Below are 23,558 nucleotides of genomic sequence, written 5' to 3'. Positions count from 1 at the left end.
AAAGGGCCCCTTTGGCAGTAGGAAACACATAGACTATTATGGAGATTGATTTTGGAATTTAGATGCACTGTTATTAATTGTGCTTAGCCGTACATGCTCAGAACACTTTTAAATTAAGTAACCTTGGACCTTGAGCTCTTAGTGCCATAATGTTTCAGGGTTGGGCTGTTAACTAAAAAGTTGCTAGTGTAAACCCACTAGTCTCTCATCATCCTGCAAGGAGCTCTGGTGGCCAAGAGGTAAGGAGTTGTGTTGACAACCCCGAGGCACAAGGTTTGAATCCACCAGCTGCTCTGCTTGAGAAAAATGGGCACTCTCCTCCTGTATGATTTACAGCCTCTGAAGACCCACTGGAGACTCAGCTATACGGTCAGTTCCTATTCGATGGCACTTAACAGTCTGCGGAAGAACAGCAAAACAGCCAGCTTCTCTGAGGACTGAACACCTTGTAGTGAGGTCCCGCTCTGCCCCACAGGGTCACCGGTAGCTGGAATTGATGTGACAAGGTTTGGGGTTAATTTGACCCTATCCCATTAACTCATTGCTGTCAAGTCAGAACCGATTCGTAGCTGACCCTCCAGCAGGTTTTGAGAGGCTGCAAAGTGCCCTGGAGGAAACTGCCCCTCCTTCTCCCATGGATATGGGTACCTTTTGTTGTCTTTGAGTACAGTTCTGAATCTTCTTTTTCTGCATATTTATTCAGATTCATTTTTTGGCTGGTTTTCTTTTTGCTTTTCACCCTTTTTGGTAGAAAAGAAGGGCTTTGTTCTCGGGGGAACCATGAAACCGTTTGCCTGGCTCATCTGTACGTCAGTTTTGACACCTCTTTACTCTGACTCTGATCCAGGATCTGGTTGAGACTCTTGGTAAGGGAATGGAGGGTCTGTTTTGCCTACCCAAGTTGTGAGGAGTCTTTACCTAAAGAAATCAAAGGCAGGCTGAGGGTTTGCTTTGAAGGCGTCTGTTCTGGTCCTCTGCAATGAACGCCACTACTTCCAAATTTTGGAGTAACACCTGTCTTCTCCCTTTACCTGCTATGAAATCAAGCCTCTGGCCAGTTAGCCCAGGAACAGGGCTCTCTGGTCACTTGACAATGAATACGGAGTACCTCAACTTGATGCTTTTGATCGCATTGTCTTTTGAAAGAGGCTTGGACTTAAGTCCCCAGCATTCTGCAGAAATGGATTTCATCTGAAGCCTGTTAGTTACACTGTCCCAGGAAAGCTGAAAAGACACTCCCTGGTTGCTAATTTCCAAACCTCTGGACAAAGCAGAGGCTGGGTTGCATAAGCTGACGGTGGAGAACGCCTTTGAACTGCTCGGCAGCTGGTGCGTTGAGCTTGCTGAAGTTGGTGGTGGCTTCTGCATTCTCGGTGTCAGTGGACCCCTAAGAACGCCTGGGCCCACGGTTGATGGATGCACCCTTTCCACATTGTGCAGATGGATTAAGTTGTGGTCAATTCAAGAACTTGGAACGGGGGTGACCAGCTGGTGTTCCACAGGCTGCATTCAGCCTGCAGATATTTTCCTTGGCCCGTACACTACTCAAAAATTTGGATTAGATGCCAACATTTAAAGGCCAGGAGATTGCACATGAAAAATACAAATTTCCAGCTTTTCTTGGAAAAATCAGAGGCAATGGTCACCCTGTTCCTGGCATTCTGCTTACAGCTACCTGGAGTTGAGGTCAAGGGTAACTGTGAGTGGAGACCACTTCCCAAGGAGCTCTGGTGGACTAGTGGTAAGAAACTGTGCTGCAGTCATGAAGGCACATGGTTCAAATCCACCAGCTATTTTGTGGGAAAAGGACAGGCAATCATCTATGTGATTAACCGCCTCTGAAAACCCTCTGGAGGGTCAGCTAAGGTACCCACCACCACCACCACCACTTGCTTTAGAGGAAGCAGGTGCTTGCCAGCTCTCCAGGGTGCCCCCCACTCCCGTTGTCTGATGATGGACGGGTGGACAGATGGATGGATAGTGTTGGTTTTGCTGTTGAGTTGGAGTGACTCATAGCTGACCCTCCAGTCGGCTTTCAGAGGCTGTAAAGCTCATGGGAGGAGATTGCTCATGTTTCTCTCCAGGAACAGCTGGTAGATTCGAACTACCGGTCATCGAGTTGGCAGTACAACCCCTTACTCACTAGACATCAGAGCTCTCTAAACAGGTAAGAGCCCCACTGTTATTTACCATCATCCTTGCTCTGTTCTCTTACCATTGTCCTACTTCACTCAGCCAAAGCTCCTATCGGGACCTCATTGGGCATCTGACCTTGTGACCTCTGGATCCCTGGCCACACAGTGGCTGAGCATTTAGATTTAGCTGCTAACTGAAGGTTCCGTTGTTCAAACCCACCAGCTGATCCATAGGAGAAAAATGCTGTGGGGCGGCAGCTGCCAAGACGGTAGCCTTGGAAACATGGTAGGTCATGTCTCCTCTGTCTTCCAGGACTGCCCTGTCAGAACCGACGTAATGGGAATGCCTTTGGGGTCTTATTGTTGCTGTTTTTTTGGTGTGGAAAGATGACTCCTGGCTGTGCTCGCTGGACTCGGTACCAAGTAATGGTGTCGTGTGCTGGATTGAGTGCATCTCATAGTGACCTATGAACAACAGATCTGATCCCTCTCCTGTCCTGTCCCATCCTCACAGTCTCAGGTACCCTTGAGCCCTTTGCCGTCTCTGGAAATGTCCACTCCATTTGTCTTTCCTCCTTCCCACTCTCCAGGGCTGGGAGAAGATTTTAGGAACTTTTTATTAAGAATTATTTTGACTCTGTATAAATATTGAAGACTGCTTCTCAGCTGGTGCCTTTTCATCCACTCTGGGGCCGCGCACTGCCCTCCTGCCTCCCGTGACGATATTAGCAACTGCTGCTCTGCCCGGTGCCCTGAGTTCATTGGAGGCTGCAAAGTGGCCGTGTTCTATTCTGATCCTTGCATCCTTTCCTCTCCTCTGAGTTGGAAAACTTCTATAAAGGGAAACTTCCCTTCGTCAACAATGATAGAATTCATATAGGAAATGCAAGATGAATACTTGATTCTTCCTCTGTATTTACTAGTTTTTAAAATAATGGGTTGGTTCATTAACATCCTCTCGTGATGATCAGTTAGGTTTTGTTGCTTTGTTTTTGGTGTCCTTCCCCCCTTTTTTTCTTTTCTCTTTAATAGCATTGTGAGCTTGCAGACTGAAATGCATTTGATATGTTTCGAGTCAAATCTTAATGGGCTCTTTGGTGGTTTCTTTGTCCTCAATTGGTGGCTGTAAATCATATGACTTCCTCTCATTTTGCTCCTGGGTTTAGAAATGTGCTCAGATATTCTGAGGCTCTAGGGAGAAAGGGATCCCATGTGTGGACTGAAGTTTGTCACAGAAGTTCTTGGCTACCAGCGAGCTGATATGCCCTTTGAAGCATCATGGCGTCTTCCTGTGTGATTCAGAACTGTTAGTAACTGCTGGGCAAGTTATGTGCTGCTTAGAAAGTTGAAGGGTTGCTGTGGTGGAGGCCTCAAGTAGCAGTAGATTGAATGAAGATAGGTCATTTCATTCTCCTGACACAGTCATGAGAAGACCAGGGCTGGTATGTTCACCCCTCAGTGCTAGAACCAGCGCCGGAAGTGTGTCTCATCACCCCATCGTCCTTAGGATGGAGCTTCCCTCTGTGTTATCCAAGAAGGTCCTACCCTATGAGGACTGAACCAGGAATCCCATACCTCCCTCCAACTGGCACCTCATTGGTCCAGGCTTCGGTTGGTGGTGGAATGGAGCTGCAAGGAAGTCTGGGAAATGTAGTTTTAAAAACTTTGCTCACTCAGTATGTGTCTCACTGAAATCCATCACTCCAGGAGACAGATGCAGGGTCTCTACCTAGGGAACATGATCATAATGGGAACGTTAGCTCCAAAGAGGAGATCTGATATTCTTGGCTATTCGTATGAGCTTCTGCATCTGGTCCACAAAAGCCTACTGAATGCCTTCTTTGTGCCACGTGAAATTCCAGGCTTTGAGGACCCACCGGACATGAAGCCTCTGGAACCCCAACTTTCCTGGGGCTTACGTTCTACTATATCCAGGATGGTGTCACGTAGTAATAAGCACTACAGAGAAAATCCACACGAAGCAATGGAAGAGAAGCCCTACACGTTCACTTACTGGGAAAGACAAGAGTCGAATCCAGGGCTAATTCTTCCGAGAGTCGGGCCAGGAGCCCCAGAGAATTGCTCCCAGCCTTAACCAGACTTTCTCCCCCTGGCACTTCCTCACTATGCACCGGGTCCTTCTTTGTGGCAAGGGACTGTCCTGGGCCTCGTCTGATGTTTAGCAGCCTCCCTGGCCTCTCGAATTGGTTTTTTTTTACAGTTTATTTGTTGAAGACACAAGGTTATTTGTCCAATAAAATTCCCCACCATCTAGACTTTGCCAGTCATATCCCCATGGGAAAATGTTACATGTTCTTCAGTCTCCTGTACTTGCTGTAGATTGGCAGTCGGTTCCAGAAGCTACGTTGGATTCAGGTTTAATTATTGAACCAGCAGATTCCTCACCCTCAAGGTAACAATCAGAAGTACCACCAAATGTTGCCACGTGACACCTGGTAGAGACACCCCTCGTTGGGAACCACTGATAGAAAAGCCGGTGGTATGCAAATCTGGTAGAAGCAACAGCTTTAGAATGTTGATTATTGACTAGACTCTGTGTGAGTATGACGACTGTAAAGGTGCTTTAGACTAAGGGGTTTGCATATGCAAAGTGGAAGGGGTTTTAGCAGTGGAGTGTGTTAGCTGTTGGGCTGCGAATGACAAGGTTGGTGGTTCAAATCTGCCAGTGGCTCAGTGAGAAAGATGGACCATCTCCTCCCATAAAGATTTACAGCCTCGGAAACTCAATGGAGGGTCACCGTGAGTTGGAATTGACTCGTGGACCTGGTTCATTTTATGCAGAATGGAGAACGCTTAGAACTCTGAGGTATGAAGCCACCGAAGGGTGTGTGTCTCCTATGTGACAGGGCAGTGGCTGCAGCCTCAGAGTTGTGCATAAGAAGCTGTGGTCTGGAGGCTAGAAGCCTCACTCAGGAGACCAGTGTGGTTCTTCTTGCTCGTGGCTTTGGAGGAGGCACGTGTGAAAGGCCATCTGTGGACTGGTGCCTGCAGGTGTGGGGAGGGTCAGTGCTGTTGGAGGAGTGTCCTCCGGGAACTGCCTGGGAGGAATCTGGGGGCAGTATTTGTCCTCTTGCCTTTGGTGCACCCCTCTTCCTTACTTCATAGCTGGAGACCTTTGATTCATTCCTTGAACAGGGACACAGCGAGCGCCTAATTATGAACTATGTGGCGGGCTTGGTGTCAGGAGGAGTGGGACAAAAATGGACAAAATTCCTCCTCAGACAGAGCTTTCTCTCTCAGAGAGGGGGACTGTCCCTCAGATGTCAGCCAGTCAGTCAAGAGCCCTGCTCTGAATGCAGCACATAGAATCCTTGGGTGTAAGAACATTTAGCCGACCGAGCTGCCCACTGGACAGGTTGAATCTATGTTGTGGTGCCTCAGAAGCAAGCTCTGGCCATTTACTTGGCCACCAGCCTTACTGTGGGGCGCAGTTCTGTTCTGCACACGCGGGGTCACCAGGAGTTGGCATCGACCGGATAGCAACTAATTAAGTTGCACTGAGGCGTAAATAAGGTGGTAGAGGCAGGAGGGACCATCAGGGACAGCAAGTGCAGAAGGCCAGAGCTAGGAGGATGTGCTGGCTTGTGAGGGACAGAGAGAGGCAGCGGAGGGCCCTGGCCGGAGACTTCAAGTAGAAAGGGGGTCGTGTGGGCAGGCGAGGCCAGTAGAGCCTCCCAGGCCACCGTCAGAGGGGGGGTTTTGTCGTACAAAGGAGGCAGAGCCGCTCTGGCAGGTGGGAGGTTGTAGTCTGAGGCATTAGGTTTGCTGGCTGGCAAGTACAGGAAGTAATTATGAAAATAACAACACTCCCTCCCACTTAATGAGTACCTTAGGCAGGCAGGGCCTCATTATCATCTCCCTGTCATGGAGGGGAAGCCAGCTGGGGCAGGAGGGAGCAATTTGTCTGAGGTTACAAAGCTAGGAGCAGGGAGGGAGTGTGTGTGTGTAAAATTCTCTTGATTCCATTCATGTACAGAAGAGAGTTTTCTCCTCGGTCCAGGGACACCCACCTGCTTCACTGTCCTTAGCTGATACGATTTCAGAAGCCCAACACCCCTTGGAGTTGGAGGACACCCCACAGGAATCTCACACCTAGCCTGTGCTAAGATCATGTGCCCCATTCCTGTCCCCCTGCCTCTCCCCTTTGACCTGTCCACATGTGTCCAGGGAATTTGGGAGTGAAGTATCTAGTTGTTTGTGACCTCAGTGTCCTCATCCGGCAAATGGGGTGACAGCAGTGTTTCAGGGAGCCGATACGTGGAAAGTTTGCTGGAAAGAGCAGCTATGATTGGTTTCCTTGTCATCGTCTTCATGTCTGACAAATAACACAGGCCATTGCCATCCCATGACCTATGACAGCCCTGGAGGACAGGGTGGAACTGCCCCACTGGGTTCCCAAGGCTAGAAACCTTTACAAAAACAGACGTCCACCTTGTTCCTCCTTGGGGTGGATTGGAGAATTGAACTGCCGACCTTTTAGCTAGCAGCCAAGCACTTAACTATTGTACCGGTAGCTTTAATTGTGTATGAAGATGTCCGTGACTTCCTGGCCTGCGCCCCTGGTCCCTGCATTCCCTGTGAGCTGAATCTTCTTTTCCGTGTGTATGGGTGGGGAGGGGGGTGGTTGGTTCAGGATTGTTCGTACCTGGGCCAGTTCTTCCTCTCAGGGAACCGTGAGGAGCAGAAGGCCATGGCTGGTGTGCAGGGGTGGGTAGTGGACGCGTCTGTGCATCACCGGGACACTCTGTCCATAGACCCTCTTTTGGAGGGTGATCTGGCCAAACATACCCAAATTGGAAGCTTGTACATCTTTTGACCCACAGGTGCTGGCTCCAGGTTCCGCCTGGTCGCAGGTGCTGCGTCACATCTGTGGGTGGGCTGGCTTGCCCATGTCCTGTCACTGATTTCACACCCACCCCCCGCCGGGCACAGTATCCTCCAGCTCCATGCTGTGTGACATCAGGAGTGCCTGACTTTTGCGAGTGAAAGGGGATGGGGTGGAGGCCACCTGTTCACGTGCTGTAATGAACAAGCCTTGTCTTCAGGGGCCCTGGCCCGGGCCATCCGGGTACCTGGCAGGGGTGGGTTGTTGATGGCAGTCTTGTTTTCAGTAGCGGAAGATGCGAAACCACCTCAGTGTCTATTAATAAGACCCGGCCACACAGGGAATGCTGAGCCGCAGCGGGACTGGTCCGGAAGGAGGGCTCTCCTGTGTGTTTACGCTTGAAGTCTCTTCACTCTCTCCCTCTGTTTGCAGTGTTCAGCCGTTGCTTAAAATCTCAAAGGAACAGTTTGTGGGCCCTAGAAGTAACATGAGAGGCTCAGATGAAAAGTGGGCATTTAGAAACGGAACCGCTTAGTTCTGCTTAGAGGGTGTCTCCCACCATCTGCGTGTGAAATCTCGCTCCTCATGCGTTTCTGTCGGTTATGAGAGAAGAATGCCCCGTACAGCCAGAATGCTGGTCCCTCCCTCCCTTTGAGCAGGTGACAAGGTCCTGACAAGCTGGTGCTCTCTGAGCTGGAGTGGTTGCCTCTGGCCTTGCGGTCCTGGGGACACAATGGGTCCCTGGCAACAGCTGCTTGTCCCATTCATCTGTCAGGTGTTTCTCTTGCTTTGTCCCAGAATCAAGTTCAAGTCTTAGACACTTAAGGACTAAATGGCCCTGACTTTACACATAGCAACCCTTGACTTCACTGGCCTAGTTCCCTGGATGCAGTAGTTTACCAGATGCTTGTAGAACTGAAGAAGAAAAAAAAAAAGCCAGGAACCAAATGGACCTCACAGGCAGTGCCCCAAACTCTGAAAGCCTGTGTTTCAGGAAACAGATACAATTTTTAATCATCATAATAATAGTGGCTAATACCTTGTTGTTGCTAGGTGACACCAAGTTGATTTTGTTTCACTCAAAGCCATCCTATGTGACTGAGTAGAACTGCCCCAGAAGGTTTCCTGGTGGCCTAGAGGTTAGTCTGTGCTGCAACCTCGAAGGCTCAGTGTTCAAATCCACCAGCAGCTCTGTGAGAGAAGGGAGGGTGATGGTCTCTCGTGCGATTTACTGCCTCTGAAGACCTGCTGGAGGCTCCGCCTTGGGTTGGTTCTGATCTGACAGTACACAACAGCTACTCTTTATGGAAGCAGAGTGCCGGGTCTTCCTCCCACAGAGCGGCTGTGGGGTCTCGGACCTTTCAGTTGGCGGCCTAGTGCTTAACTGCTGCACCATCAGGGCCCATTAGCTGTGCTTAGATGATGCTTAACAGTGTCCCACACGATCCTGGAGACTTTCCTGTGCTTGTTGATTTAATCCTCTTAACAGCCCCTTGAAGGAACTCTGGCAGCCTAGTGGTATGGCGCTGCACCACCTACCCAGAGGTGTGAGGCTCAAATCCACCAGCAGCCCCACAGGAGAAAGACGCACAGTCTCCTCCTGTGAGATTTACAGCCCCTGAAAACCTGTGGGAGGGACATTAGGTTCTGACTTGATTGCAGTGACTATTTTTAATTTGAAAGGACACCGTAAAGGTTCTGCACCCACAGAGCTTCTGAGGCTTCAAACCTTCACAGAAGCTGAGCCCCATCTTTCTCCCTGGGAGTGGCAGGTGGGCTCAAACTGCTGACCTTCGGATTAGCAGCTGATAGCCTAAACCACCGAGCAACCAGGCTCCCGCTTCTTCTCGTATTTCACAGCTCCTCAGTCAATTCTGAGTCACAGTGAACCTCCTCCCTGGGGTTTCCAAGCCTGTAAATCATTGCGGGAGGAGACGGCCCCTTTTCTCCCCTTGTACCGGTTCCTGGATTTGAACTCTTGGTCTTTCAGTTATATCACAGCACATAACATACACTGCATGAGCTCCTTTCAGCCTGTACAGCTGCATTTCAGTCATGTTTACTGGGAGCACTTGGGACATTTTAGAGGCTTCAAGGGACGAGCAGTGGCTTTCCCGGCGGTCCAGGTGCTGGGGGCCTTGCCCATCTCACTGGGAATCAGGAGGGTGAGGGGGAAGGAGGGCCGGCCCCATCTGGACAGCTCAGGTTGGGGCGCCTGTCAGTCCCCAAGACCCCTCCGTGCCACGTTCTCCAGGCCTCGGAATGCCAGGGACGCCCAGGCCAGGCAGGGCAAGCCCTCAAAAATGCGCTGGCTCCAGGGCCTGCTTGAAAATCGATTTCTCACTTCCAGCCAGCGCGCTGCCCGCGGCCATTCCTGGTTGTTGTGACAGCAAAAGCCAGTGCTATGGAAACGATTGTGAACGCCGGGCAGCCCAGCCCTCCCCGTGCCCTCCACCCACTCCCGCTCCGTATTGTGCTTGGCACTCTCACTCGGGGCTCAGAACCCCCCTCCTTTGTGGGGAGACCCAAGAAGTGCCCCCGCCCCACGCCAGCTGGCTCACCTGCCCCTTTTCCAGCTGTGGCTTCCCAGCTCGGCTCCAGGGACGCTAGCGTCCCCCTGGGCGCACGGCTGAGTGTGCAGGGTGGCTGGGGATGCCCGGGGACCAGGCGCTGAGCTGGCCTGGCCCCTGCCGTAAACAGCAGCTGCCCGAGTCCCTGGCCACCAGGCCGCCTGGTGCAGGCCAGCAGAACCTCCCTCCCGCTGTGGTTACAGGCCGTTCCTGGGGACGGAAAACAGAAACCAGCTCTGTGTTCTCCAGGCCGCCAAGGTTCAGAGAAATTCAGGCTGCAGTCCAGGAACCAGAACTCCCTGCTCCTGCCCACCGTGGGCCCCTTTCAGACAAGGGCACCCCCAGCTCTCTGTCCCTCCCCCAGACGGACTTCCTGTCTGCGTCTGAGCCAAGAGAGGGCTCTGAGGGGCGCCTGCTGACTCAGATGGCAGTTGTCTTGGCTCCATCAGCAGTGCAGGGGGACTTTGGTCACCAGTCACCCCAGCTGCTTTCACCTCAAGAACCCTGCTCCTCGGGTGCCCCCCAGGATGGCTGTTGGGGTCATGACTCTGGCTGAGATTAGCCGGAAAGACTCTTCTCAGTATCACACCTAGTTCTCAGCCCTCAAGTCACTTAGTGCTGTGGGTTCTTAGCCACTCAGGGTTTCGTCAGTGGCTGGTATTGTCAGAAGAGCTGGAAGGGAGGTAATCTGTGTGTTGAAAGGAATTCGCACTGAGATGAGAATGACTGTTAGCTCAGGGCCTGTCCTGTTAGTTTCGAAGAAGGGCATCTTTCAGGCCCATGGGTCAGTGAGAAGAAGGGGGCAGGGAAGGACTTGGATGAAACCTGTGCCTTGAGTTTCTGCTCTGGAAGACGAGGTGTCATTATAGCCCAGATGCTATCTTTTCTAACTCAGTGTTTGTGGAGTGTCTATTGTGCACTGTACAGGGTGGGGGTTGGGGAGAACAAGAGCGAGAGAGAATGTATAGAAAGGTAGATGGGAGGCCTATTTCATGAAATACTAGTTGGGTGCTCTGTGTGTGTGTAAAGATAGAGTGAGACGTAGTTCATGAGACACTCTATTGGCTTCCAGGCTGGTGTAGTAAAGCAAATATCACAATAGAGTCACGCTAAGCTTTGTGTTCCCAGTGCTTGTAGGAGTCATGCCTGCACCAGAGCGTACTGTGTTAGTTATAGGCAAATGCCATTATGAAAAAGTAAGAAATATCTTGAGCGTGATCAAAATACAGCACACAGGCAGCACGTGAGCACACACAGTTGGAGAAAGAAGGCTGACAGACTCACGGGGCACTGGGCCGTCAGTCTTTCAGCGTGTTAAAAATGAAGCATCTGTGAAAGCGCAGTAGAGAGGTGTACAGTGAGATGGGGGTGCTTGTAGATAGGGAGATGGCAGGCAGAGGCTGCAAGTGGACAGCAGAGGAGTTGGTAGGTGGGCAGGTAGGCAGCTGGACCGCTGATAAAGACATAGATTGTGGGTAGTAGGTGGATGGATGGTGTCAAGGTGCCCAGACACTGAGCAGCAGGAGTTGGCTGGAACAGAGCTAGCTACATCAGGCCACCCCTGGATGCTGGTGGGTAAACAGATGATTTGGGGCCGGGGTGGGGGGAAGCTGTGTTTACCAGAAGTGAGTGTTATGGTGAGACAGGAGCACAGGGCAGAGTGGCTTGGACTGCACCCACCAGAATCCAGCCGCTCACCTGGGTTAAGTCCTGGCATTGCCCCAGTGCGGGCTGTGTCTCCAAGCCTCGGTTTGCTGTCGTGCAAACAGTGAACAATAGGACTAGTACCAGCTCCGTAAGTTTGCAAGCTCTGGATGCATTCATTTGATGTGACTGGTACAGGATTGTCCCTCTTTCTGCAGAAGAGCATCTGGTGGATTCGAACTGCACACCTCTGGGATTGCAGTGCAGCTTCTTGCCACTAAGTCACCAGAGCTCCCTTGTGCATGCCACTTTTAATACACCCTTGTCCCACTCACCCTGGAGTAGTAACCACTATCCTTGAATTCGTGCTTGTGGTTTTTTTCTTCTTGATAAGTCTGCCATGTCCAAGTCTCTGAACAATACCTGGTTTAGTTTTGCACGCTTGAGAACCATACCTAAGTGGACTTGTTCTGTAAGCAGTTCTCCCAGCCATGTCATGAATTCAAGAGCCATTCATTGTGTCTGGCGTGCTTGCTTTTTCTCTGCTGTGTAGTATTCCACAACTGACTTTATCTAGTAAGCAGTCCCTTCTGCCAGTGGACACTTGCTTGTCTTCCGTGACTTTCAGTCTTTTCTGCTGGCTGCCAGTTTGGTGTCTGTGTACACAAACAAGGGTGGTTCCTTAGGGCTGCCTGGGGTGTGGAGGTGTTTGTTCGCAGGGCGTCCACACTTTGAGTTTCTCCAGACAATGCCAGATTGTCTTCTGAAGTGGTTTTACCAGTTAGTCCAACAATATGTAACAATTGCATTGCTTTTCTTCTTCACGATGCTTGATAGTGTCAAAATTTTACATTGTTTGGCTTCGTTTGAGGATTTGGTGAGTGCACTTGGCCGCTAACGTAAAGGTGTATGTGAAATAGGGTTATCTATTGGTAAGCAGGAAGTTATTATGTAGCCAACTCTGCTTTCTGAAAGGTTTGAGCTTTCTCGGTGGAGCTGACGAAGCCCATTGCCTTCTAGTTACGACCCCAGGGCTGTAGAGCGGCCCCACAGGGCTTCCAGAGCTACTCTCTTCATGGAAGCAGATCGTTTCATCTCCGTCCTGCAGAGCACCTGGGGGATTCGAACCATCCACAGCTTATTTCGCAACTCAGCACTTAACTACTGCGCTACCAGGGCTCCTTGTAGTTGAGGACAGTGCTACCGAAAATGTGTCATCACATGGGCAGCTTCGGTGTCCCTGGGGGGCTTGGTAAAGATCCACCTGCCCCACCCCTGATCTCCAGGGAGCTCTGGTGGTAAGGGATTGCATTGACAACACAAAGGTACACAGTTCAACTCCACCAGGTTCTCTGCAGGAGGAAGATGGGCTGTCTCCTCCCATGAGATTTACTGCCTCTGAAAACTCACCCGGGGGTCAGCTGTGAGCCAGTTGCAACTGGATGGTATTTAAGCACCGCCATCCTGACCCACAGGAGTAGAGACGCAGGGCTGGGGCTTGTTCGTCTGCTCCTTTACACACCTTCCACGTGGTTCGGAGGCTCACGAGCTGGCAGTGCTGCTGTGGGAAGGCTTTCTCTACCCCCGTGCTATGATGATAATCTCCTGTATTGTCTTGCAGGCATTAAAGTCCTGCATCTCACAGGTGAGTGGTTAATGCACCTGGAATCAGCCTGTGTGTCCAGTACAAGGCCAAGTTCTCATTTCATTGTTCTCCATACGGATACCTAGTTATCCCAAAGTCCTTCCTCACCCTATAGGCCTCTGGCCTGTCCCTGCCGTAAATCTCGTCTCCATGGAATTAGGAGCGTCTTCCTCGGGTCTTGGTTTTATTGTGGTGGTCAACTGGTCAGTCTCAGGCAGGAACCCACTGTACTTAGTACAGCCGCTCTCTGGACATCGCTGGCACCTGGTAGGTCCATCGCTGCTGCTTGCTCTTTGCAGCCTCTCATCTCTTCCTGGCTTGTTGCTTTTCTCTTACATTAAAGTCAGTTTGTCAGACTCTGAGGAATCATACTGACTTTTCTTATAAAAGGTTTTTATTGGGATTTGAGTGGAAGTTTATAGAGAAAATTAATTTTCCATTCAGTTTATGCACATCTTCTTTCGTGAGTTTGATTACAGCCTTTACAGTGTAGGCGCACTCTCCCACTTCTATCCTTGTGTTTACCGTGTCCGTTAATCCTTCTTGCCAGCCCCACCTGCCTTTTGAGCTTTGTTCCTGAGCAGATACAGCTTTATTGATCTCCTGTTGCTGATTGTCCAGAGTTTGTTCCTTCCTGGTGTTACTGTGAGACCTGTCTACTATTTGGCTGAAAATTGAGTCATGAGCTTTGCATTGGATTTTTTTAGCCCCATTCAGGGGAAAATGGATGTTGTACAAGACAGTCTTCACGGGTTGTTTCTGAAGCCTGATAAAGACCATCCTTCATGACAGAAGGGACCTCACAGGGCGTGGCTGGCTCTCCAGAACTGCATTGTGGGCCAGAAGCAGCTCTCGGAGCTCACATGGTCCTGCAGCCCTCACACCTGGTCCCACAGTCTCACCTCCGTTGTGCCAGTGGAGACGTGCTCGGGGTGAGGGCAAGCGGAGACTTCTTTGGACAGGCTGACTCTCTCATTTCTGAGCAGCTCAGGTTCTCTGAGTCATGTGCTCTCTCAGCGTGCTTCCTGCTCAGGTCTTTCCAGGGGCAACTTCGGGCCTCATCCAAGTGGACCTATGAGGTGGCTCAGGGTGGACATGCGCCGTAGTGGAGCACCAGGTTCCACTCTAACCCACAGAGGGGCACCTAACAACAGAGTGCGTGAAAAATGGATGCCGGGGCCCCAAGTCCCCATTACATCAGGACCCCGTTTCTGCATGGTGCTGGACCCACTTAAGAGATAACAGGCTCCCATACCAGTATCTGTTTGAGAGGGGCACGGACCTTATGGAGCTTCAGAGCCACCGTAAGCTCTGAGCAAGACCTCACAGGTCAGGTGAGGACCCCGTGGAGATAGTCCCAGGTGGGACAATGTCATCATCTTAGACCCAGGAGTCCAGACTTCTTACTGTCCTTTTAGAATCTGCTCCAAGGAGACCATCACAGTGACCCTGAATGTTGTGGCTACTGGGTAACCACATACACAGAACTCATTAACACTCATTGATCAGCTGTTTCCTTTAGTCATTCAGTCATCCAATAACTGTATTACTGCTGCGGACCCCCTGGCAAACAAGAAGGCTTCAAGCCCCCGCCCTCCCCAAGCTCACACCCTAAACAGTGACGAGAGAAGCCTCAGTTACAACATCCAAAAAACCCAGACCCATGGCGACCCAACTTTAGGCTTGTGAATTTGGAGTTCTGAAAGGCAACCTGCACTCTGATTGGAGATCAGGCCGTGGAGGCTGTGGCCTGACCAGGGAGAGTGAGGAGTGTCTCTGGTCCCGCTCTCGCCACCTGGGCTCGATGCCTTCTTGGCTGTAAGTGGATCCTCTGCTCATGTGGTACCTTCCTTGAAACCACACCTCAGATCCACCAGGTTTACTCATCCCGAGAGCTGGGGACAGTTGGGGACAGACTGCAGCATTTTTCTTATAACTCCAAGGCCTTGCTCATAAAGTGGCGGGATGCTGTGCAGGCTGGCTTCCGGGGGCCGTGACACAGTGGCTGGCGGTGACTCTGCCATTCTGTGTGCCTGTGGCAGGCAGACCAGGCTGGGAGGGGCCCCAGGCAGGATGTGAGAACACATACTCAGAATGTGAGCTGACCTCAGAGCCACCCACTCTGAAAGGCGGAAATAGCATCTGAGGTGAAAGTGCTCTTGTGATAGAGGGGGATGGCCGTCAGATCAGTTGTCTGTTAACCCAGGGTCTTTGTGATGGGTCAGTAATGTGTGTGAGTGACAATGGTGGGGACATTACAGAGACGGCCTGTCCGCTAGTCTTCCCATTTGACAGCTTAGGAAAATGAGGCTCTAGGGAGTTATTACTGCACCTGGCCCTGGCCCGTCCTTCCTGCCTCAGTGCCACCTCTCTGAAAAGTAACTACAAAGTCTTCAGAGAAAGAGGAAGCTGCAGGCTGTAATCTGGAGGGAGCTGCATGTTCACCAAAGGCTGAGCCTCTGGTCGATAGAATTTCCTACCCGCTCCTCTGGAGGACGATGGGCAGTTTCCTTCAGATCCGTTTTCCTCATTCATTGCCATGGAGTTGGATCTGACTCACAGCTGCCCCTCCGCAAATCACACGGGGGGAAAAGACTGCCCGTCTTTGTCCCATGGAGCAGATGGTAGATTTGAACTGCCTGCCTCTGGATTAACAGCACAGCTTCTTATCACTAGGCCACATGGGCGGATCCCTTTCTTAGAAATCTGTCGGAGGGTCAGCTATGAGTTGGTTCCTACTTGAAAGCGGTGACTTGAACACAAGATTCTTCCACCCTCCCTGACCCCCGTGGAGAAATAATGGCCTCCCCAACATTCAGGATTTATCTCATTGGTGCTTCCTGATTTGTGGGCTTCAGTTACTGTTTCTTCTTAAATGGCAGCTGGATGGAGTCACAAATTTTGTCCTCTGTATTTTTTTTTAAAAACAATACAGTTAACAAGTTACTGTGCAGTAGCGCTTGCCTGTGGCCAGTTGCTGCCTTTCAGTAGAAGTCTGGGTAGGAGGCCGCGATGAAGTAGCCCAGTGACAAGTAGGCAAGCTGTGGTTTGTTTAGAATGCTGCTCTGCCTGCGGTCGCTGCTTTAGAAGCCCTGTGGTTGCTTGATAGGAGAGGTGCAAGTGCTCAGAAGAAATTGTGCTGAATTGGAGAACAGGGCAGGGCAGGAGGGAAGCTCAGCTCAGGCCAGCGTTTATAGGTTCGTCCGTTATTTTCGTGGGTGAGGGCGGCTTGGAAGCGATTTGTGACTTTCTCTGAGCCAACTGTAACTCAGTCCTTGAGGTGTACGAACACTTAATGCACTTTGTCGGTTAATAGAAAGATTGGCAGTTTGAACTCTCCTCGAGGCCCCTCAGAGGGCGGCCTGGTGATCTATGTCTGGAAACAGCCACTGAAAACCCCACGGGCACAGTTCTTCCTGACATACAATTGCCTTGAACTTGATTGAGTTAACTCAGTGGCAGCTGGTTAACTGTAAGTCTCTTTAAGAATGGAAACAGCAGGGCTGGAGAAGACAGTACCTCCTTCAGGAGTCAGGACATCAGCTTTGTCCTGTGTGTTATTTTGTCAAGTTAGAACCAACCTCTAGCGGATCCTCCGTTGGAGTTTGGAGGCGGTAGATTATAGAGCAGGAGACTGCCCGTTTTCCTCCCTCAGAGCAGCTGGTGGATTTGAACCGCCAGAGAGGGTGGCCTTTGGGTTACTGCCACGTAGAGTCATCCGGGTGGATGGACCTCATGCCATTTTCGTAGTTACCATCAGCTCTGCGGCACGCAGGTCTTCCATTTGACCCCATTTAAACCCCTCTGTCTGCTCAGAAGTCTAGCAGGCGAAGCTGCAGAACTTGTCTAGGTGATCAATGCTGAAGGCAGTAGTTTTGTCTCTGAGAGGCTATTTGTTGACAACTTGTGCTTTCTTGATATTTATCTGCGGTGGTGAAGCTGCTCAGCCAGCCACTTCCTGTCTTCACGCTAAACTTTGGTCTCCTCGGCACAACGAGCAAGTTGATCACCATCTTTCTCTAGAGGTGTAAAAACACACCACCTCTGTAAAACGTAAGGTGGGGCTGGAGGCCAGGACAAGAGGGCTTTTCTGTGTCTTTGCACATGGCACTTAGGTAATACCAAACCCAACCCTCCACGTTCATTCTGACTCACAGCGACCCTACGAGACAACTACCCCAAGGCTGTAATCTTGACAGGAACAGACGGCCTCATCTTGCCCCACCAAGTTCAAAGCACCAAGCTTTCGGTGGGTAGCCGAGTGCGTTAATGACGGTACCTCCAGAGCTCACTACCTAAGCTACACAGAGGCAGCACACAATAACTCCTGTTATTTTTATTATCCATTTTAGTAATAATCAGAACATTGCCCTACTCCAGGAAGCTTCCTGTTTAATGTATGTTGTTGTTAGGTGCTGTGAAGTATGACTCACAGTGATTCCATGAACAAAAGGTCTGAATCCCTGGTCCATCTGCTTAAAGGTCTTCCTCTTCCTCTGACCCCTCCATCTTGCCAGGCAACATGCCTGATGTATGTGAGACAGGCTTTGCCATCCTTGCCTCCAGGGAGCCCTCTGGCTGCGCCTTCTCCGAGACATCCCTGTTCTTTGGGCAGTCTGTGGGTCTCTTATCCAACACCACAGTTCAAAGGCATCAATTTTACTTCTGCCCTCTTTATTCATTGTCCAGCTCAGATGCATAGCAAGTGATTAAGACGACCATAGTCTGAATCAAGTGTACCTTAGTCCTCTAACTAGTATCCCTGCTCCTCAGTAATTTGGAGAGGTCCCAGACTACAGACTTTCCTAGTGCAACACATCCCGTGGTCGCTGGCACCAAGTGTCCTGATGTATAGGGAAACAGAATTGTGGTTTTGATCTCTTATTTTGTGGGTGAGGAAACTGAGATTCTCTAACTGGATGTTCTCACAAGGACCTTTTTTCTGAGGGCCTCTGGTGGCGGCCCCGTGGAGAACAGGAGCTCTGATGTCACTTGGCATGTGGTCTCCTATGTAACTACCAGGAACATACTCGTCTCTGAGACCTTCTTTACAGCAGGACCTCAGAGAACTGCAGGAGCCCTAGTGGCACCAATGTTTAAGCGCGTAGCTACTAACCAAAAGGTCAGGGGTTTGAACTCACACACTAGCTCCATAAATGACAAGACCTGGTCATTAGCTCCCCTATAAATGATCAACCCAACCTGTTGGCAGTGAGCTGGTCCTGGCTCACGACCACTCTGCAGGACAGAGTAGAAGGGTTTCTAAGGATGAATTCTTTATAGCAGCAGATCACCAGGTCTTGCCTCCTGGAAGGCTGGTAGGTTTGAATCATGACCAAGTTAGCAGTGAAGAGCCTTCACCACTCTACCACCCAGGCTCCTCTCTTGAATATTAGCTTTGATCTCTGGCATTCTCCCTGAGCCAGTGACAAGGACGGTACCAACACAGGAAGAATGACACCCAAGGCCAGAGGAGGACTGAGTTGACTTGGCCACGTGGTCTACCTCTGGGAATGGGGGCAGGGTGGGGAGCTCACTAGAGACACAGGGTGACTGGGCCAGAGTGGCCAGCATCCAGAGCCAACACAGTAGCTAGGCCATGCTCTTCCCAAGTAAAGGAAACTACATTTTGAAAACTCTGTTCCTCAGTCCCACTAGCCCTGGCTGAATGGCCACGTAGTTGGCGTGTTGGGCAGCACAGATGGCCTCCCCAGCACCACTGGCCACCTGCTTGGCTGAGGCCCGGCACTCTGCATTTTCACATCACTCTCAGGGCCTTGTGGTTTCCCAAGGTTGGGGAGCCCCCCTTGAACTAGGGGCACATCTTGTATCTGTTCAGTAACTTGACCTGAAAGTGGGAATGTGCCCCTTGAGACAGTGGAGGGTTTAGTAAGGCAGCGTTGGGGGGTGGAGCAGGCCCTTCATCTGGTGGCCTCTGATTTCTACCAGGAAACAGACAGTGAAACCCCATGGCTACAACAGGAAGCTGCACCTAGAAACACTGCACACGAGCCAGTGCCGGGGCGGCCTGAGTGAGGCTTCAGTGCCGCATCTCCGAGTACCATGCGGTGCGGTCTCAGGAGGGTGGGGAGGGCACGCTCCGAGAGTGGCTGATGGGGACCATCTAGCCAGTGGTGTTAAGACACAGTTCCCTGGGCTCTGCCCAGAAATGAACCGCTCTTCGAGGGAGTGCCCTTGGAATTGTTCATGACACCTGGTGCTAACAGGGTCGCACTTGGTGAGTCTGTTGTGGCCACCATCGCCCTTGGGAACTGTGCTGTTCAGTGGCTAGGCAGTAGGCACCCACACCATTCTCAGTCTTTCCACAGATGCTAGTGTCTGGAAGCAAAGAGGCTCTAGTAGAGAGCCCCCTCATCCCATGAGGGTCAACTCTGGCCTTTACGGATAAGGCTTCCAGACGGGAGCCTTGACCCTAAGCCTGTGGTGGGGTGTGGACGCTGACTTTGGCATCCAACCTGAATCCCAGCTTTGCGGTGCTGCTCGGCCAGCGGCGTGACTGCTCTGAATGGGTTTCTTCGTTTGTAAAGTTAGGAGGGATCTTGGAGCCGGTGTGAATTGAAATGAAGCAGTGGATTGACCTGCATGGTCCAGGGGGTGGTGTCAATTGCTGTTGAGTTGGAACTGACCCCTAGCAGAGGTTGTAAATTGCAGGGGAGGAGATTGCCCGTTTTTGTCTCGAGGAGCTGGAGTCGAACCTCCTGCCTTTGGGGTTGCAGCACAAACCTCTACCCAGAAGGGTTGGTTCTGTAATGGTGTGAGAACAGGAACGCTGAAATGAAACGAGTTTAGAACCTTGAGCTGACACAGCGGATACCTGGTGGGGAGGCTGGCCTCCACCCTTGGCCTCCAGCTGCCACCTTGTGGGGTGATGTGAGAATCAGCAGTGAGTGACTTTCTGCCTGGTGCAAAGTCACTACTAATTGTCATAAGCTCTGTTGTTTTGGAGAAAAAAAGAAAACAGTGTGCTGGTGGCACGGACGTTGAACCTCAGAGTATATATAGCATTTTCTCAAGGACTCCCGGGTCCCCAGGCCACTGGGACTGCTCCAGTTCTCAATGACAGGTAGAGTGTCAGCCAAGACCCCTGACTGCTGGCATTCTAGAAAGAAGTGATGTATCAAATAAGAGTTTTAAGAGTTGATGAATGCTTGGTGGTACTGTGAGTGGTATCGACTCTGACTCAGCAACTCCAAGTGACAGAGGAGAAGTGCCTCAAAGGGGTTTCGAAGCTGTGATGTCTGCAACCCGTAGGGAGTTGCTCTTGTTTTTTGGTTATTTTTTTTTCAATTTGTATACAGTTTTAATATACACTACTTTTTTAGATTATTTTGTACACCTCAGCTCCAAAGCTTTAGTTTAATTCTTGTTCATTTGATCTTTTCCAATAACTTCTAATTGATAATTCAGGCTTCCATCATTTTCTTTCCCAATTTATCCATTAACAGAGTTTTCTGTAAATCAAATCTGATGTCATTTTTTCTGATTAAGGGAGTTGCACCTCTAAGTCCTTGAAGGTGGTGCCCCTGTGGTGGTTCAAATCTGTCATGCAGGAAGAGGATGGGGCAGTCGTTACCTGTAAGATTTACAGCCTCTGAAAACCCGCCAGAGAGTCAGCCTGGGGTCAGTTCTGGCTCGATGGTAATGCGTGAATTAGACTAGAGGGAGGTCCAGGATCTCAGGCCTGCGCTCACAGAACAGTCTCTCCTTTGAAGAAAAAACCTCAGAGGAGACACAGCCCTCCTTGAAGGAGCGTGCTGGTCTGATGCTGCACCCCAAAGAAGTTTCTCTCTGTAAGAAATTAAACCCGGAAAGTATTTCTTTTTTTTTTTTTTTTTGGAAGGTGTTTCTAAACTAGACGCTCACGTCAGACTCCAGCCTCACAGTGTGTCTATACCTTGAAAGTCGGACACATGGTACAGCTTGGGGGTGGTGTTACTATTATTACTGAATGTTGACAAGGTGGAACAGAACCACAGCTTATAGAATACACTGCTCACACGTTGTTCTTATGCCTTCACTGTGGCAGGGGCTAAAAATAGGAACCTTCTCCCCCCCCCCCCCCTCATAATATTTTTTTTTTAAAGAACCCAGGGAGAAAAGGGTAATTTTCTGACTTTGAGGGGGCAGGGCCCCGCCCTCAATTTTCTCCTGACTGTATTACAAGCTGGTTTTCAATTGTCTCTCTTCAGTTGCGGTGACATGAAACACTATGATGATATGGCCGCAGCTGGGCTATGTTGTCGCACATTTTAACGTTGGGAGGGGGTTTCCCCATTTCTTCGTACAAGGTCCCCCAGTGACTAATGGCCACGGTGTGGGGTCAATTCCGACACACAAATGTTAAGATGCATGTTATGTGGATACAGAGGTGGGGTGAACTTCTCACGGGTTTGGTTACAGGATATCGGCATGAGTTAGAGGGGTTGTAGAGGTCAAAGGTGATTTTTTTTTCTTCTCAAAATCGGTTTTGCACATCTTTTTCAGAGCTGATAGACACACACCTTAGCTGGATACAAAACATATTATGAAACAGAATGACTGTGCTCTTTGATCCGAGAAATCAAAGTTGAAGGTAATTGATATTTTCTGCCTCTCCTTTTTGTTTTTCCAGCTGGGTGTTTCTTTACTTGAATGATTTTGATTTTTTTTTTAAAGAAAAAGATAATTTTAAGAAATAGATGGCCCTGCCCATCCATCCCGAAGCTCCCTTTTCTCTCTTTCCTGTCATCTACACAGATGCCACTTTCTCCCTTTAAGGGCTGGACCCCACCGCCTCTGATTCTCTGAGAGATTCTCAGAGTCACGGAGGTCGGATGGAGTTCAAGGTCGGGGGCTGGGAGCCCTGGAGGGTGAGGCCTGGGAATGTGCATGTTCTCACCGGGTTCCTACCCGTCTCCCTGACTGTCCTGCATGAAAAAAAAAGGAAAAAAGAAGAAATGCAGTGGTGCCTCTGGGCTTCGGTGCTCTCAGCAAAGCAAGGCTGGCTGGTGGTCAGGTGGGTGGTCTGCACTGGGGAGTGAGGGCAGAAACCCCTGGCGGCGCCCTGGGGTTCGGATATTTCTGGACTTAATCTCCTCACCCTCAGCTCCACCTCCTTCCTGGCTCTCGATGGGCGTGGAACTAGACACCTGGGTTCAGCTGCGCCCCTCACCCCAGTCGCTCTCCCCTGGTGGGCCTCCACGGCCAGCGTGGGCAGGAGCTACAGCAGATTGGAATTCAAGTTGCTGGAGGCTCTTTAGGTGTTGAGTCCCAAGAGTAGGACGCGGACAGAGTGACCATTCTGGCGTCCAGCTTCTTGGAAGAAATGACTGGTTGAATCCTTGTAGAGAAGGTGGCAGAGGCGGTGCCAAGTCAGACTCCCTACACATCCGCCATTACCGCTGGGTTTTGTGCCACCCCAGGGTCCCCCCAGCCTGCCTTTGAATGGTCTCCTTTCGGGTCAGGGTCCAGATGTCCTCACTAGCATCCCTTTGGTGGGCGGCTCTGCCCCGGTGACCCCCGAGAATCATGCTTCTGTGGGGAGGATCTGCTGGGATGTACAAAGCTGTGCAGTGGGGAGCCCGCTTTCTTCTCCAACAGAGAGTAAAAAACTACCACAGGAAAGGCAGTAATACCAGCATACGTTCTGCTGAGCCCCCAGCAAAGCAGCCGGGATTGGCAGACACAATTAACATATCATAGCGTGCATGCCATTTGAAGGTCATCTCAGAGCAGGGCCTCTTTAGTATGCGTACCTGAGGTTAGCACTGGGCAGTGCTTGGGACCCTCCAGGACACTGACCACAGGGCCCAGTTCTGTCTATCCTGTGTGGTTCGGAGTGGTAGTCACGCAGTGCTGCTCCTCTGCTCCCTGCTGTGAGCCACAGTCCCGTCCTGGGCTTTTGTCTTCCCTAGAGGTTCCCAAGCCCCCCCAAAGCACCAGAGCATGCAGACATGGCTGGGAGGGGATGAAGGGCCAACAGAGTCCTTCGCAAGCAAATGCAGAGCCTTGGGAGAGCTGTTTGAGCTTGGAGATTTACATCACAGGTCATCAGCTAGCTGTCCTCATGGCCACCTGTACGTAGGTGCTTGGAGTAGAGCCAGGGAGCTTAGGTCCTCTACCAGGAGCATTCAGAGCCTTGGTCTGGAGAAGAGCTTTTCCCTAAGAGCAATTGAACCTAAAGGTATACATTCCTCACAGCACCGGATGGGCTTTCCGGCTGACCCTCCCTGGTCCCTCTCGGGAGATCCAGCCTAGCTCTGCTCGAGGGAAGGGAGTGTGCTGGGGCCCACGCCCACTTCAGGCTCTCAAGTCTAGAGGGGGCAGCGTGCTGGCCGAGGGCTCTGTGGCCAGGTCAGGTCTTCTGAGGCACTCGTGTGTTCTAACCAGGTTTTAGAGGACAGGCTGAGGCTTGGGAGAGAGGCAGGGCCTCTGCACACCTTTCTGCTTACTCAGGGGATCTGGTTCCAAAGTCATCACTGAGGGAAAGGGCCTGGAGTCTGAGTGCCCCTGGGCCGAGCTCAGCGGCCTTCTGTGTGCCTCTTCAAACCACTCAGAACGTTCCCAGGGCAGAGGGGGTCAGCGTCTGAAGCCAGGCTAGTTCCTCTACCAGTTGCTGGGTCGGTTCTGACTTGTGGTGACCTGGTGGGTCAGAATAGAATTCCTTTGAGGAGTTTCAGGGGCTGGTTTTTCTGAAGCAGATCACAGAGTGCCCTCTG

The 23,558-nt window shown here is 51.0% G+C and overlaps 1 protein-coding gene across 3 annotated transcripts in view; it reads left to right on the top strand.

Moving 5' to 3' along the window:
• NFATC2 (nuclear factor of activated T-cells, cytoplasmic, calcineurin-dependent 2) overlaps positions 1-23,558 on the top strand; it is a 196,975-nt gene that overhangs the window by 167,676 nt on the left and 5,741 nt on the right. For 2 of the 3 annotated variants that reach the window (XM_006881642.1, XM_006881643.1), the window contains exon 10: positions 21,346-21,433. The exons of the other annotated variant lie outside the window; for it this stretch is intronic. In XM_006881642.1, the coding sequence (XP_006881704.1) occupies positions 21,346-21,389 (44 nt within the window). In that variant the 3' untranslated portion in view covers positions 21,390-21,433. Of the gene's footprint in view, positions 1-21,345; positions 21,434-23,558 lie in introns of those variants that run through there. 3 annotated transcript variants of the gene reach the window in all.

The sequence above is a fragment of the Elephantulus edwardii genome, unplaced genomic scaffold (assembly GCF_000299155.1).
Source record: "Elephantulus edwardii isolate Elephantulus edwardi_28Jun2011 unplaced genomic scaffold, EleEdw1.0 scaffold00015, whole genome shotgun sequence".
In the NCBI taxonomy this organism is placed as follows: domain Eukaryota; kingdom Metazoa; phylum Chordata; class Mammalia; order Macroscelidea; family Macroscelididae; genus Elephantulus; species Elephantulus edwardii.
The sequence above is the reverse complement of the archived record's forward strand: the minus strand, read 5'-3'. Positions and strand labels throughout refer to the sequence as shown.